The sequence below is a fragment of the Pelobates fuscus genome, chromosome 4 (genome assembly GCF_036172605.1).
Source record: "Pelobates fuscus isolate aPelFus1 chromosome 4, aPelFus1.pri, whole genome shotgun sequence".
Taxonomy (NCBI): Eukaryota; Metazoa; Chordata; class Amphibia; order Anura; family Pelobatidae; genus Pelobates; species Pelobates fuscus.
The window spans coordinates 69,775,449-69,791,487 of NC_086320.1; the positions used below are offsets into that span (position 1 = coordinate 69,775,449).

The 16,039-nt window shown below is 41.0% G+C and overlaps 1 protein-coding gene across 1 annotated transcript in view; it reads left to right on the forward strand.

Annotated features, from left to right (window-relative positions):
- Positions 1–2,010: 2,010 nt before the first annotated feature.
- LOC134608465 (solute carrier family 7 member 13-like) overlaps positions 2,011–16,039 on the forward strand; it is a 46,177-nt gene continuing 32,148 nt past the window's right edge. The window contains exon 1 of the mRNA XM_063451285.1: positions 2,011–2,708. Within this exon, the coding sequence (XP_063307355.1) occupies positions 2,021–2,708 (688 nt within the window). The 5' untranslated portion in view covers positions 2,011–2,020. The remainder of the gene's footprint in view (positions 2,709–16,039) is intronic.

Below are 16,039 nucleotides of genomic sequence, written 5' to 3' on the forward strand. Positions count from 1 at the left end.
GTAAAGTCATTTAAGTCACAGAATTATTTGTATATTATTACACTGAATTGAGTGGTTCGGTCTGCTGTTCAGTTAGATTAATGATTGATGCTTTGGAGTTGCATTGATCCATACACACTGAGTTGGAAAAGAATAGTCAGCTTACTGAAAAATCACTATCAAAAAGAGGGAGAGACAGGAAAGACTGGACTTAATACACAATTTAAATATAAGTAAGTCCATAAGAAATTGTAATTAAAAGTTAATCTATACTCATTCATTTAAAGCATATCTTTCTGAAGACAATTGATTTTGTGCTTTTGAATATATAGTAGTGTTGTGTTGGTTTAGTGGTCTAGTGGGCTTGCTAGGTTTATATTTGTTTTATTCATCATCATGGGGTATCGGTGCTGTTAACATCAGACCTCCTTTGTCATTTATTTTATTTTAAGTGGTACCCACTAAGAAGTAATTTAAAACAAGACTCTGATCATGTTTCACACATAAAAACACTCTGAAAGAGACATGTGAGATCAGCAAAAATTAGAGGCAAACATGAAACTAACACAAATTATATGATATAAAAAGTGTTTATGGTTCCAATACCTCTCTTATTACTGGGGGCTGCAGTTAGATCCCCATGGCCCTCTTTACATTAGCTTCCCGTATCCTTAAGGATCCAATTCAAATTACTGACATCAACATACAAAGTCTTTAACAATGCTACCCCCATTACATTTCTTCCCTAATCCACAAGTATCCTTATCTCATTCCCCTTATTCTGCCAATGATCTTCTCTTGCCCTCTGTTTGATCCACCTCTGCTAATTCTCAATTACACGACTTTGCAACAGTTCGCCCTTTTCAATGGAATGCTCTACCCCAGGAGTGCCCAAAATGTAGATTCCCTGATACTTTTAAACTACTGCTTCCATGGGAGCTGTAGTTCTACAACATCTGGGGATCTATCTTTTGGGCAGCCCTGCTCTACCCCATTCTATAAGATTCCATTCTAGCCTCCAGTCCTTTAAGAAATCACAAAAAAATGTGCCTCTTTATGAAAGTTTACCATCTTCCTAGTTAACTTCTCATATCAGAATATCGCTCCCATCCGCCACACAAAACCTATATTTTCACAGCAGTCCACTAAACAATTTCTCTCTTTTTACTCTACATTGCCTCCATTTACTACTCTCATATTAATTACTAAGCACACACATCACATCCATCATACTCTCCTCCTCTTTGACAAAATAGTCATCCTAGCGGGTTCTTCTTTCCCTTCCTCTTAGATGATGAGCTTGTTTGAGCAGGGTCTTCTTTACCTTTTGTCTCTGTAAACACTACTTTATATGTCAATGCTTTGTATCCACATTTTATTATTGTAAAGCACTGTGAAATATGTTAGCACAATATAAATGGTAATAATAATAATACAACAACTGATTGATGGTCCATAGATCTCTCTAGCAACCTAGCAGGGCCCAACAATGTGTGTTTTCTCTGAAAAAAAATGTGATGATCTACACAGTATGGAGACCCCTTAGAAAACTTGTGAAGACCCATATTAGAACAGAGGATGATAATTGGGTTATCCCTTCCACTGATTGCTGTATTGGATTGGTCACTTGGGTGACTCCAGTGACTAGATTTTCAAGACTTTATACATTTTGTATGACAGTGTGTCAGCATATATGCCTTACTTCAGTGTAGTAATATGTTTTAGATTTGCCTTTTTAGTTTATTTAGATCTGTTTCACTACAATCACATCATCACAGTTATGGAATTATTTTCAATCCTCTGATTTTCAAACGTGTTTCATTAAAAATCTTGTTTGTTAGCTAACTATATCTATAAAGAACAGGGCAAAGTGCACAAATTCATGTTAGAGATTTGGAATTCACCCAACTAAAAAAAAAAGAGATAAAAAATGTATATTTCATGCCAAAATAAACACGATTGAAATCTCTGACTGTAGTTTATCAAACTAAAATTTTACATTAGTTAAAGCAATGACTGTTGAAGAGAAGAGTAGCAGAAAATGGCAAATAACGCTATGGAGAGTAAGGTTACCCTGAGAAAGACCATTGGCTTTTTTAGTGGAGTTAATTTTATAATTGGAGTCATAATAGGATCTGGAATTTTTATATCACCGGGAGGAGTGCTACTATATTCACAGCTAAATGTCGGAATCTCATTGGTAATATGGGCTGCATGCGGAGTTATTTCAATGCTGGGTGCTCTGTGCTATGCAGAACTAGGGACCACTTTTCCATCATGCGGAGGGGAGTATTTTTATATTAAAAGGGGTCTTGGTTCATTGCCTGCATTTATTTTCTTATGGACAGGAGTTCTATTTACGGGACCTGCTGTAACCACTCTTAATGCTTTAATGTTCTCTGAATATGCTGTTCAGCCTTTTTTCCCAGGATGCCATACACCAGAACTAATCAAAAAGGCAGCAGCCATTGTTATTATTTTGATAGTAGGAATTATTAATTGTCTAAACACCAAGTGGATTGTGGTCATCCAAAACATATTATCAGTTCTGAAGATGATTGTCCTCACAGCAATAGCTATATGCGGACTGGTTCATTTGGCAATGGGAAAAACACAAAATGTTCAGAGAGCATTTGATGGAGATATTCCAAATGTATCACAGTTTGGAGAAGCCTTCTATCAAGGAATGTTTGCATACGGTGGATGGAATGTTCTTAATTTTACCATTGGTGAGTTACAGAATTTAGTTTTTGGCGAGTTATATATGACCTAAAAGCTATCTTCAAATATCTAAAATTGTATTTCCAGTTTGGAAAAATCAATCAAGTTTATTTATTTTTTTTTTTTTTAAATATCTGTACAATAACAAATTGTAAACTAATACATAGAGAACAGATCATCAATAATGTGTTTAATGTATGTGTTGTGTGGTCATGTTTCTCTTCAGTGCTGTGATTGAGAATTGCAATTTTTCCCTTCTGTACTGCAGCACTAAATGTGAAGTTTGTATTAGCTAGTAAATAATACATAGTAAGCATTTAGTTGGCTTTTAAATGATTGTTTCCTCTTATTAAGAAGTTTAGAACATCTCTAGTTAGCTAACAGGAAACTCTAATACTTAGTTAACAGAATTTAGCGTTAGAAATGTAAACATACATTTATAATGATAGAGTTTCTTCCTAGTTATTTAGATATATAGGCCCCCATGTATGTGAAAAATAACAAAGCTCTATTTAACTTTAATCTAATGCTGCACATATCTCACCATTGCACAGTGCTGTACGATGCCTTCCACTTTTGGGTCAAGCCAATCAAGAAGAGCACTCTCCTGGTTATGTCATTGACAGATGGGGAGGTACAACATAGAATTTCTCTTGAAACTGGCATTTCTATAAAGTTTAGAAGAGGGTACACTCTGATAATCCTTAAAGAACTTCAGCAAGCTGTAAGCTGAAGTGCTTTGTGTTTTTGGAGTGTGTTTTTAAACCCACTTTATTTTTTTTTCTGCCAGCATATACAATTAAATCATGTAATACATGTTGTTAACCTGTTTTAAGAAGTCATAAATATAACCTTCAATATTCTAGGTCAGGGATAGGCAACCTTCGGCACTCCAGATGTTGTAGACTACATCCCCCATAATGCTCTCACACCCATAATGCTGGCAGAGCATCATAGGAGGTTTAGTCCAAAACATTTGCCTGAAAGTTGCCTATGCCTGTACTAGATGTTGTGGACTACATCTCTGCTGATGCTTTGATTTCCTTTTTACTCAGCTGTTAACTTCCTTTAGATGTTTTATATACTGCTCTGTAAATTAAACTTTAATCTCACACAGGAGGCTCCTGCATGGTCTAGCAGCCTAGTTACAGAGCAGGAGATAAGATATTCTAAATCCAACAAAATGTGCAATAATGGAAGTTTGAACATTAGATCTCACTTTATAGAGAGTTTAGGAAAGTTGTGTAAGTGACATGCAGGGGTGTGACTAGGTGTGTATAAACAAAGTGATTTAACTAATAAATGGCAGAGGATTGAGCAGGGGAGACTGCAGCGGCATGATTTAAAACCACTCCATTAAGCTAAAGTTGTTTTGGTGCCTTCAGTGTCATTTTAAGCAAATTCCAGATATTTCTGTAAAAGTCATGCTTAGGCTTAGGTGTGGTAAATTATCTGCCATTTGTTGCTATGTAATGAATGAATATTTTAGGGCTATTATCAAATGTTATGTACTTTCCTTGAATACTCATTATTTTTCTCTTTCAATAAAAATAATTAATAAGGTATTGACATAACAAGGTACAACGTAAGAAGATGGTAACATTGTAGAAATATCGTGGCTAGAAGAGACAGTGAATTTTTTGAAGTGCTCATTATTTTTAAAAAGGATCTGCTCAAAATCTACAGATACATTATATAATACATAAAAATGTCGTGCATCTAATATTTACCCTTATAATATATCAATCAATTTTAATTCACTAAATTAATATATAAATAATTTCACCATAACATATCATAATCATAAAGTAGTATAGTGCATGAAAAGTGCTACTCAAGTATATTGTGTGATAGCAACAAACTCAACTCAGTACTTGCATGAGATGTCTGGGGAAGCCCCAAGAGGCGGGGCGAAACGCGTAGCATTACCATGCAAGACCCAGAAGTGAGTGCATTGACACGGATTGTAATTGACAGCAGTGTGAAGCAGGAGGGCTCTGCTTAATACAGTTTTTAATGGATTGATAGCAATTCATATAAGTATTGATGTATGTTTTGAGTATTGCTGTCATCACATACAGCATTTTTAGTAGCACTTGATATGGGATATATCACTTTGGCACATTGTAAAATGTTGGATCTGCACCATTTGTATGTATTATTTTAGTAGATCTTTTACCAGGATTTTAATGTTTTCTGCACAAAATGAAGTTTTTTATGGTGTTTATATGATTAATTTTTAAAACGAGATTGCACTGCCCAACTTTTTTTATTTTAAATTTTTTTACAGATACATTATGTCAAAAGATTTCTTGAAAAAAATAAGATTATTTTTTGTATTTGGGCATGTTAAGTAGTTTTCATTTTGCCAGTAAGCGTGACTGGATAGTTTATGTTGTTTAATAAATACATCTGCTTGAAATTAGCTAATACCTATGCTCTGCATAAGGACCTCCAGTATCAGATTTTCCCCAAGGGAAAGCATTGAATAATGCTTTCCTATGGGGAGGTCTAATGCGCGCGCGGCTGTTACCGCACATTTGCATTAGGTCTCCCCCGCCAGCTGATGTCAGCGGGGGAGGAGCATGGGCAGATTCAGCGCTGGATTCAGGTAAGTCGCTGAATGGGCTTTAACCCCGTCAGCCCTGTGGAAAGTTACCTATTAAACCTAAAGTGCCAGGAAAACATAGCAGCCACACCGTCGGAGATGTTTTTAACTTACCTGGGGCTTGGCAGGCAGCTACCCGTTCCCCCTCCGTTTCGGTCCCCAGCGGATGCGACGTGCTTAGGAATGCCAGCCGCTGCAGACTGGACTTTTATAAAGAACTTACCTTCGTCCACATCAAAGATGATGCCGACGTGCGTGCGGTGTCATGTCCTAGATGCACACGCACTTTTTTTTTGTCAGAGCCAATTATAGAAGGGTTATTCAAACCCATATTACCTTTTTGTCATTGCCCTGTCATGGTTTCCCTTTGCTGTTTATCCGAGAGTGTGTTCCTGATCATATTATTTCAGTTTGTTTTACTTTGGCTTCATTTTGACTTCCCTGATTTCTGGTATCCTTGACTTTTGGCTTTCCCTTCTTGTTGTGCCTCATTCTGTATCCCTGACCTTAGCAAGTATTTTGACTATTCTTGGGTACATTAAGTCCAGTCATTCTAAGGTCCGGTGAGACGTTATCCTTAGTCCTAGGTGTGCTACTATTTCTGCGTGCTGGACCAACTAGTAATCCTGACACCTACTTCCTCAATGTAGCCTCCATGAAATCCCACCTGACTCTGTCAAAGGCTTTCTCAGTGTCCAGTGACAGAGTCAGGAGGGGGAGGCGTATCTTTTTAGCGAAATCAAAAAAATCCACTATTCTTCTAACAATAAAGGTGGAGTTTCTACCTGGGACAAAACCAACCTGGTCCTGATGGATTCATTCCTCTATTATATCTTTTAGTCTGTTAGATAGAACTGAAGCGAAAATGTTAACATCTATATTTATTAATGAAATAGGACGGTAATTTCAGACCTCGGTGGGGATTTCCAGTTTCAAAATTGGTATATTAGCTCTGGTCATTTCGGCTGGGAATTGTTCCATTTCGAAAGTATTATTAAATATATCAACCAGAGCTTTGATGAATTTGTGACTGTATAGTTTGTAGAATTGATTGGTAAATTCATCAGGACCAGTGGTCTTATATTTTCCTAGTTGGGCTATTACCGATTGTATTTCTTCTATACTAATGGGTTGGTTTAAGCGTCTTTCTGGTTCTTTGACAGAGTAGGAAGAGAAATCCTTTTCAAATACTTATCAATTTGTTCTCTGTTTACATGAGAGGTCAAATTATATAATTTAGTATAGTAAGCATGAAAGCATTTATCGATATCCACAGGGTTTGTGTGACTATTACATTCCTCTATTCATTTAAATGCAAATTATTTTTGTATGCTCCTTTCTTAATTTTTTTGTCAGTAATTTATCTGCTTTATTGCTCTTATAATAATAATTAAATTGTAATTTGTCTAAGTTTTTTGCCGTTTGATTCAACAAACATTGTTTGATTTGGTTTTGAATTTTTTCAGCTATAATTTCTTTCGTTGTGATTATTTTACTTCTCTCAGACAGATTGTATAACTTATGGTGTAAGGATGATATTTTTAAACCTTGTATTTTATTGAGTCTACTCTGTAACTTAATGAGGTGCCCATGTATGACAGCCTTAAAGGCACACCAAGTACTAATTGGGGATGTGTCCTGGATATTATTATCAAGAAAGAAATGTTCTATTTTCTGTTCCAAGTATTTGAAGTTTTTTTTCTCAGGTTTCAAAAGAAAGTCATTAAGCTTCCAGGTAGTTCTGTTTATTTGTAGAAACATGTTCTGAATTTCCATATTTAAAATACTATGGTCAGACCACACATTGTCTGTAATATCTGATCTTTTAACCTTATCGATAAGTAGAGAGTTTCCTCAAATCATATACATTTTTGAATAAGAGATGTGGACTTTGGATAAATGGGTATAATCCCTGTCCAATAGGTGATTTAGTCTCCATACATCGAACAAATTATGAGGAAAAAGTATATTATTAAAAATTTTAGCTTGTTTGATAACTAATTTGTTTGGTTTAATCCGTGCAGGAATTTTTTTAAATCCATATTTGGTTCTAGAATAGAATTAAAATCACCAGCAATTATACATATACCCTCTTTGATTTGCTCCATTTTGTCGAGAATCAAGTCGGGGTGTTATTTGGGAGATATATATCTACCAAGGTATACTTAATGTCGTTGATTAGGCAAACATCAAATCTCGACCCTCATCGTCTGAGAATTGATATAATATGTATACTTGTAATCTGAGAAAAGCATAGCAACTCTACAGGTCTTTTTACTTTGTTTAGAAGCCATTATCACCGTTGGAAACTTTGGGGATTTCAACAGCATCCCATCACAATCACTCCAGTGAGTTTCCTGTAGAAAACACATGTTTATCCTTTCCTTTATCAGGTGAGTTAAAACTATAGCTCTTTTACATTTGGAATTTAGTCCTTGTGCATTGACTGAGATTATTTTAAGCATAATAATCTATTATAAACATGTGAACTCTGCTGCAAATAAAAACATTAAAAAAAAATACTAACCTTAAAAAAAAAGGATCCACAACAGATCCACCTTTCATACAACACCTTAAAAGATTTTTTTTTTGAATTTGACAATTTTTATTTTGCAATATAAGGCAGGGGGGAAGGGGTACAGAAAGCAAAAGGGAGTTGGTATGTCAAAGAGATCTAAATGTGTTGCACAAAATGACATAATAATCGTGGAGTAACATGGGTATAATACAAGGTAATCCAAGGTAACATAGTGCAATGCATAATAATACAGGATAGTAGTGCAGAGGCCCGAAGGTCCAGCATGCCCAGAGTTCACAAGGCCTCCTAACAACATCGCTTATGTATGCGCATTTAGGCAAGTTGCTACCCCTTCGGGTCATATGTAGTTTGGACGTGCGGGTAATACCGCTTGTGCAGGATGCGTGGTTTAACAGTAGGGTGAGGTTGGACAGGGTATGGGTTGGGGAAGGATAGTATATGTGTATGTAGGATAAGTAGGTGTGAGGTGTGTGTATAGCAAGGTGTGTGCTTGGTGTATGTATGCTGGCATTGCTCAGGCAGATGGGTGGGTGGGTAAATACGTGAGTGTGTGAGTATAGGCCATTCACTGTGAGTGTGGTGTCCTTCACATCACCTCCAATCAGGGAGGTTGTCATCCAGGTCACGTAGCGTGTTGTTGTCAGTTCAGCTTGCTTTATTGGCATCCCATATTGTCCACGCTGTGGCCCAATAGGAGTTATTCTGTCTTGTTTTCCGTGCTGCAAGTTCATACGCCTTAGTTGTTTCCACAGCTGCTATGCATTGGTGGATCGTTGGGGCGGTTGTTTGTTTCCATTGTCTACTTATGACGGTAAGAGCCGCCATGCAGATGTGATATAGCAGATATTTGGTGTGATTGCGAGGCATTTGAGGGAGCAGAAGTAGCAGGAATAATTCCGGTTGCAGGGTGGTGTGTATGCGTGTGCATCGTATTACTAGGTCCCGGACTTGTGCCCAGTATTGTTTTAGAAGTGGGCATTGCCACCATATGTGTATGAAGGTACCATGGTCCCCCCGGCAGCGCCAGCATGTGTCAGGAAGGTTAGGGTAGCTATGTTTGAGTCTCGAGGGGACCAAGTACCACCGGTACATAATTTTGCGTGAAAGTTCTGTATGGGATGCACAGAGGGTCAATTTTTTGTTGTCTCGGAATATGTCTATCCATTGTTCGTTTGTGAGTTCATGTCCTAGATCACGTTCCCATGCCATTTTGAAGGATGGTGGTTTAGCAGGAGTATCAGTGTTTTCTGAGGTATAGATTAATGAGATGAGTCTCGTTGCCGGTTTCGACTTCGTACAAATTTCCGTTATTCTAAGCCAGTGTGAGTCAGATGGGCTTGCGGATTGCCGCGGTTTATGAAGGTTTACCCAGGATTGCAGTTGGATGTATGAGAAGGTCGCTGTCGTGGGCAGTTGGAATTCATTGCAGAGATCGGGGAAGGGTTTTAGGCCATCGCCTCGTAGCACTTGTGATAGTGTGAAGATGCCATGTCTGAGCCAGAGGTTGTAGTTGAAGTCTGGAATAAATTGTCTGATCGATTCAATAGGAATTGCTGGCGAGAGGAGCGAAGTTGCCCCTCTCTTCTTGCGGTAGCTGTCCCATATGGAGAGCGTCAATGCAGTTGTTGGTAGCAATTCCGACATTTTGGGTCGTTGGTTCATTGGTAACCAGGCTAGAGTAGGGAGCAAGAGGCCTCCTGCATGGGCTTTCTCAATTTCTACCCACGTTAAGGGAGTTCTGTACTGGGAAGCTGCAAGAAGTGGGGCAACCTGCGCTGCTCTGTAGTATTTCTTTACGTCTGGTAGGCCCATCCCGCCTTGGGCATAAGGTTTAGTCATCGTGCTTAGAGCCACTCTTGGTTTTTTATTATCCCATACATATTCGTTTATGATGCGTTGTAGGTCCTCTAGGTATTTATTGGAGAGTTTGAGAGGGAGCGTGCGGAACAAATATTGGATTTTAGGCAAGATTACCATCTTGATTGAAGCTATTCGGCCAGTCAAGGATACATATTTACCCCTCCAGCTATGCAGCAGGGTTTTAGTGTCTGTGAAGAGTTTGGTGTAGTTTGCTTTATGTAGTGTGGCCGTGGAGGGAGTAAAGAGGATACCCAAGAATTGAATGTGATCATGTCTCCAGTCATAGCGGAAATTAGCTTTGAGGGTGGTCATCTCCTGGGTCGGGACATTTATGCCTAGGGCAAGGGTTTTAGAGACGTTCAATTTATAGTAGGAACAAGCACTAAATCGGGATAGGATGTTGTGGAAATTAGGTAGGGATATGTGCGGTTGTTCCAAGGTGAGTAAGATGTCGTCCGCGAACAAGGACAGTTTGTATTCCCGGCCCATGGCTTTAACGCCATATATATCTGGGTTATCTCGGATCATTTGGGTAAGAGGTTCCAATGATAAAATATAAAGTAGAGGGAATAGGGGGCATCCCTGTCTGGAGCCATTAGATATGAGGAACGGTTTGGAGATTAAGCCTCCATTGACAACTCTGGCCGTCGGGGAGGAGTAAAGTGCTGTTACGCGGGACAGGAATTGCGGAGGAAATTCAGCGTCCAGAGATAGCAGGACGCTAGGGGCCCTGTTCCGTTGAATCTCGTATAGTAGGTCTAGGGTTTTCCTCGTACCGTCTGCTCCCTGTCTACCCCCCACAAAACCCACCTGGTCTGCTTGTATCAATGAGGGTATTATATTTGTTAACCTATTAGAGAAGATCTTTGCTACGATTTTGACATCCGTATTGAGTAGGGAAATGGGGCGGAGGTTCTGGCATCTATTCGGGGGTTTCCCTGGTTTGGGAAGAGTGGCAACATGGGCCATCAGCATCTCGCTCAGTAATTGACCTGTCTGTATGGCGTGGTTATATACTTTCTGCAAATAGGGAGCTAGTAATGGCACAAATTGTTTATAGTAAGCATTGGTCATGCCATCTGGGCCCGGGTGACTTCCCATGGGGCAATGAGGCGATAGTATACAAGATTTCTTGAGTGGTGACCTGAGACTGTATAGCGTTTTTCTGCGTGTTGGAAAGAGTGGGGAGCGTAGTGTGCGCAAGAAAGTCATCTATCTCTGTCGGTGTCGGTTGGTGCAGCGTCGGGTCTGATTTGAGATTGTAAAGGGAGTAATAATAGTCGGCCATGCTGTCATTAATGTCTTGTGGGTTATGTATTTTATCACCTGAGGCAGTGACTAAGTGTGGGATTTTAGAGTGGGCTTGTTGCTTTTTAAGCAGGGTGGCCAGGTATTTCCCTGCTCTGTTGCCTTGAGTGTAGGTCCTTAGCTTCAGTTTAGAGAGGATGTGGGACGTTTTTTCCAAAGATAGTGAGTTGATTTGACTGGTGATGGCTTGTATTTCTTCTGCCTGTGCTTGTGAGGGATGAAGGAGATGGGCTGTCATGGCATCCCTCAGTCTTCGTAGAAGATCTATGTGTTTCTTGTCTTTCATGCGTTTCAAGAAGGACGCACGGCTGATTAGCAGGCCTCTCACAACCGTTTTATGGGCTTGCCATATAGAGTAGATGGAGACTTCCAAGTTATCATTTGTTTCAAAGTAGTTCTGCAGGTTGGACTGTAATGTCATTGTGAAAGTGTGATCATAAAGTAGTGAGTCATTGAGGCGCCACGGTGGTTTATCTCGGTGCTGGTAGGAGGAGTGTAGCGACAGTGTTAAAGGGGCATGGTCTGACCATACTATATTGCCTATAGAGCAGTCTTCTATGTGAGGGAGCAGGATGCCGGAGGCAAGGATATGGTCTATTCTCGAATAGGTCTTATGTACTTGGGAATAAAACGTATATTCCTTTTCCGAGGGATTTCTTGTTCTCCAGACATCATATAGGCTGTTTTCATGAATAAGTTTAGTAAATGCCTTCACGTTCGACTTGAGTGTGATGTGTCTGTGTGATGTACTGGGGGTGGTCGAGTCCAGGCGGGGGTCCATAGTATGGTTAAAATCACCGCAGATGATCTTGGGGTCAGTTGCATCGTCAAGTAGTTTGTTGAGGACTTTATGTAGGAAATTTCGTTGTTGGTCATTCGGGCTGTAGAGGCATACTATGATGTAAGGGTGGTCATTGATTCTGCATTGTAGAATTATATAACGTCCTTGACTGTCTTTTTTGACCCGAAGTGTTTCCACCGTCAAAGAATTTTGGAGCAGGATCGAGACTCCCCTAGATTTGGAGGCTGGGCCGGCCTTAGGGGTGTGCGAGCTGTGCGGCCGCACAGGGCGCCATGGAGCAAGGGGCGCCCTGTGGCCGCACAGCTCACACATGGCAGAACAAAAAAAAAAAAAAAAAAAAAAAATTTGCGGAGGGGGCGGAGCTTAGCGTGCGGCGGGGGCGGAGCTTAGCGTGCGGCGGGGGCGGGGCTTAGCGTGCGGCGGGGGCGGAGCTAAAATGCCGTCTTATTGCTGCAGGGGAAGCAGGAAGGAGTCCCTGCTTCCCCCCCACAACCAGAATCCAGGAGCTGCACTGCCTGTCTGCCTCCAGAAGGAACAGAGGTAACTATGTGATTGTCTGCTTGTGTGTCTGTGTGTTTGACTGTCTGCCTGTGTGTGACTGTGTGTGTGTGTGTGTGTGTGTGTGTGTGTGTGTGTGTGAGACTGTCTGTGTGTCTCTCTGTGTGTGTGTGTGTGATAGCAATAGCCAGAGCACTTATTCGTTCACCCAAAGTTCTACTTCTAGATGAAGCCACTTCTGCATTGGACAATGAAAGTGAGAAGGTAAGAACACAGAGTATAATATAAATCCCAGTGAATGGTGAAAGAGATCTATTAGAGCAAAACTGTAATGGTTCTTGTCTAGATTAACACCAAACATTCAGATATCATCTAGGAGCATGCGCCGTTTATGTGGTGTGTTGAGACCTCTGGTATTGTGTGAATATATGATCATGGTTGATCATGCGTGTTGTGGGTGTTGGTATACGTGTGTAGGTGCGGTGTCGACAGGTGGGGAACAGAGTGGTTTGGGGAGGTGGGAGGGATCTCGTAGTAGAGAGGGTGAGCTTTACAAAGACCCAGCGGTCTGGTACGCTAGTCGTACCGTGGGGTTGAGGAGCAGGAGCTTCCAAATACGTGGCTGAGTGGGCTCCGTTTTAAGTGATAGGGTAGAGCTGAAATCTTAGAAGTGAGGTTGTTAAATAGAATACCTAGCAAAAACTTAGCAAAAACATAGCAACAGCAGCATATAACAAGTAACATTGAATATTGAGTACAGAAGGGCAAGCAAGTATCATGCCTTTACCTGGCGCCGCAGGTTTGAATTTTCCCCTTTTTGTCACCACATGTAAGGCTAATGTAGTTTACCCAGGTTGGTTTGATCCCTCCATACAGGCATCATCGGTGCAGGAGTACAACACCTTCTTTCCTCCATTTTTTACCCAGGTAGTGTAACCCTTGTAATTAGACAAGAGTGGTAATAGATGTGGGCGATTCCCATTGAGAATGGCTATTAAGTATAGGTTCGGGATCTCTCGGGTTTCGCATATTTCCCCCCCATTGGAAGTAGGTGGTAGGGTGCTGCCTAAGGTGGTGGTGTATAAATGTATTAGCCTATGGCATCGCTGGTGGGGACCAGATATGCCTCCCGGGCATCCCGTCTGGCAACTTTCGGGTCACTGGTGTATGGTGTATGGGGGTGTTCTATACATCATGGGCCAGTACAGCACATGTGAGTGTGATGGCTCATGCCCCATAATGTGCGCCATTTGCCCAGACCAGAGGCGGATCGTGGGCAGTTGGTTGACCCCCGTGTGGGCGTATATGTATTGTGTGCTCCACAGGTCGTACACTGTCTGTAGTGCTCGTTCCAGCTTCCCTGCATGCTGTGGCACCCGTTGGGTGACAATGTCCTACATAAAGGGTGGGTGTAGTGTTAGTGATGGGTGCTGCGATCGTTCTAGTGCTCTGAGTGGCATACCTCCGTGTTTATAACTGAGACTACTCAAGAGGACACAGCCCCTTGTTAATGGTCAAGTGTAAGCAGCGGGCTATAGCGTGTTTGTCTGCGTACCGGGGAACCTTCCCGGTATGGTGGGGAGGCCCTCGGGGATTATTAACCAGTAGCTTCTCGAGCGTTAACTTTAGACACACATGGGTGAACAGTGCATGGAGCTAGCTTTAAGCATGCCTGCCATTTCTAAGGTATTATACAAGGCTGTAGTATACATGCATCTGTACAGGGTAACAATACACAGAGGTGGTTAAGAGGTAACTAATATATACGATTATATAGCGCCTGAGGCGGTAAAGTTAAAAATAGAAGGTTAAGTAGTCAGTTCGTGATACTTGCGCAAACATGCTCGCCACTTCCAATGAACATATTAGTCCACGTGTGTTGTGCGGCCCGGGCGGCGTTTGTTGGGCCGTGGGTTTTCAGATGAGTCCTCCAGTAGGTTCCATTGCTCAATAAATTGCAACCCTTCTTCTGGGGATAAAATAAAGGTCGTCTTCCCATTCTTGGTGATAATCAATTTTGTGGGGAACCCCCACCGGTAGCATATGCCATGTGAACGTAGCACCGTGGTGGTTCGGTTAAAGTCTCTTCTACGACGGAGAGTGGCCGAAGAAATGTCCGGCATGATACGTACAGCGGGAAAGTCGTCATGTGGGTCCGTCTTGCTTCTGTGCGCTCGGAGGACCAGTTATTTAATGTGGGCCCTGAGCAATACATCCCGTGGTACCGAGTCCGGCAGGTTCTTGGGTTTCGCTACTCTGTGGATTCTATCCACCAAAAGCATGCCCGCCGGAATGTCAGGGGCGTATGCCCTCATTAGGCCTCTCGCACAGGCCTGTAGATCTTCGGGTAGCACTGTTTCAGGGACACCACGGAGCCGCAAATTGTTCCTCCGTGCCCTGTCCTCGTGGTCCGCCATGCGCTCTTCCATCGCCTCCATTTTCCGCTGAAGCACTTGGATTTGTTCCGAGTTAGTTATTTGGGTAGCTTCCAATTCTCGGTGGCTTTGTTCCACAGCGGAGGTCCTGACCGAGAGGTCTCTCACCTCCCTTTGGATTTGGTTGGCTGTTTTTTTGCCAGGTGAGTATTAGTTTTTCTGCCATATTGTCCATGGCCCGTTCAAAATGGCTCCTGGTCAGGCATTCTGTGGGGTGAGAGTCTTCCGGCACCACAGGGGGGAGATTGGGAGTAGCGTGGTCTGAGCCCTCATGTGCGGCTGCTTGCACCGGATCCGCCGTGAGAGAAGGCTTGTGCCCGAAAAAGTTCATTTTGTCGGCTTTAGAGGTGGATTTCTTGCTTTTTGTTGCTGCCATTTCGTTTTGGTGGCTATATTCGTGTTTCAGCTCAATAGATAATAAATATAGCGGAGCCCTCGTGCCGGAGCAAAGTTTCAGACGTCCATCTTGCTCGGCGGTCGGCCACGTCCCACCTTAAAAGATTTTAGGGCAGGAGGCCCTAAATTTAAGTTCCGTAATTTGATTTTTTTTTTACGGAACAAGCATCTCATGAGATACAAAATGATGGGTGGATCAGTTTAGAGAACGAGCGGGGAATGTGTATTAATATATGTCTATTCTATTTTAGACCAGATATAAGAGAGGGAAGGGGGAGGAAGGAAGAAAAAAGTGTGTGTGTGTCTCATTTACTTACATTCATGTATTCCTATACAACTTAATTTGAATATATCTCATATCAAACTAATTAGGATTTACAAAACAGAACATTTTTCATAAGTAGAATAATATCTCATTATATTTATATAGTACTCCTTTTTCCCTACTCCTTTTCTAATTTAATTTGAAAAATCTTTTAGTGCATGAAGTGTTTTTTTAGGTTCTCTAATTGTATATAACATCTCTCATGGATATTTGTCTCACTGTGCGGTGCATATTCTAATGCTGCCTGTAATTGTGGTGTATTTGCCTTTGTATGAGAAGGGGAAAAAAAATAAAAAAAAGTGTAAATAAAAACTTTCCAAGACACCATAAAACCTGTACATGGGGGTACTGTTTTATTTGGAAGACTTTGCTGAACACAAATATTAGTGTTTCAAAACAGTTAAATGTATTACAATGATGATATCGTCAGTGAAAGTTAAATTTTTTGCATTTTTCACACACAAATGGCACTTACACGGACGATATAATTGTTGTGCTATGTTTTACTGTTTAGAAATACTAATAGTTTTCAAAAGTTACAGAGTCAAATATAAGGCTTGCGGTTCAG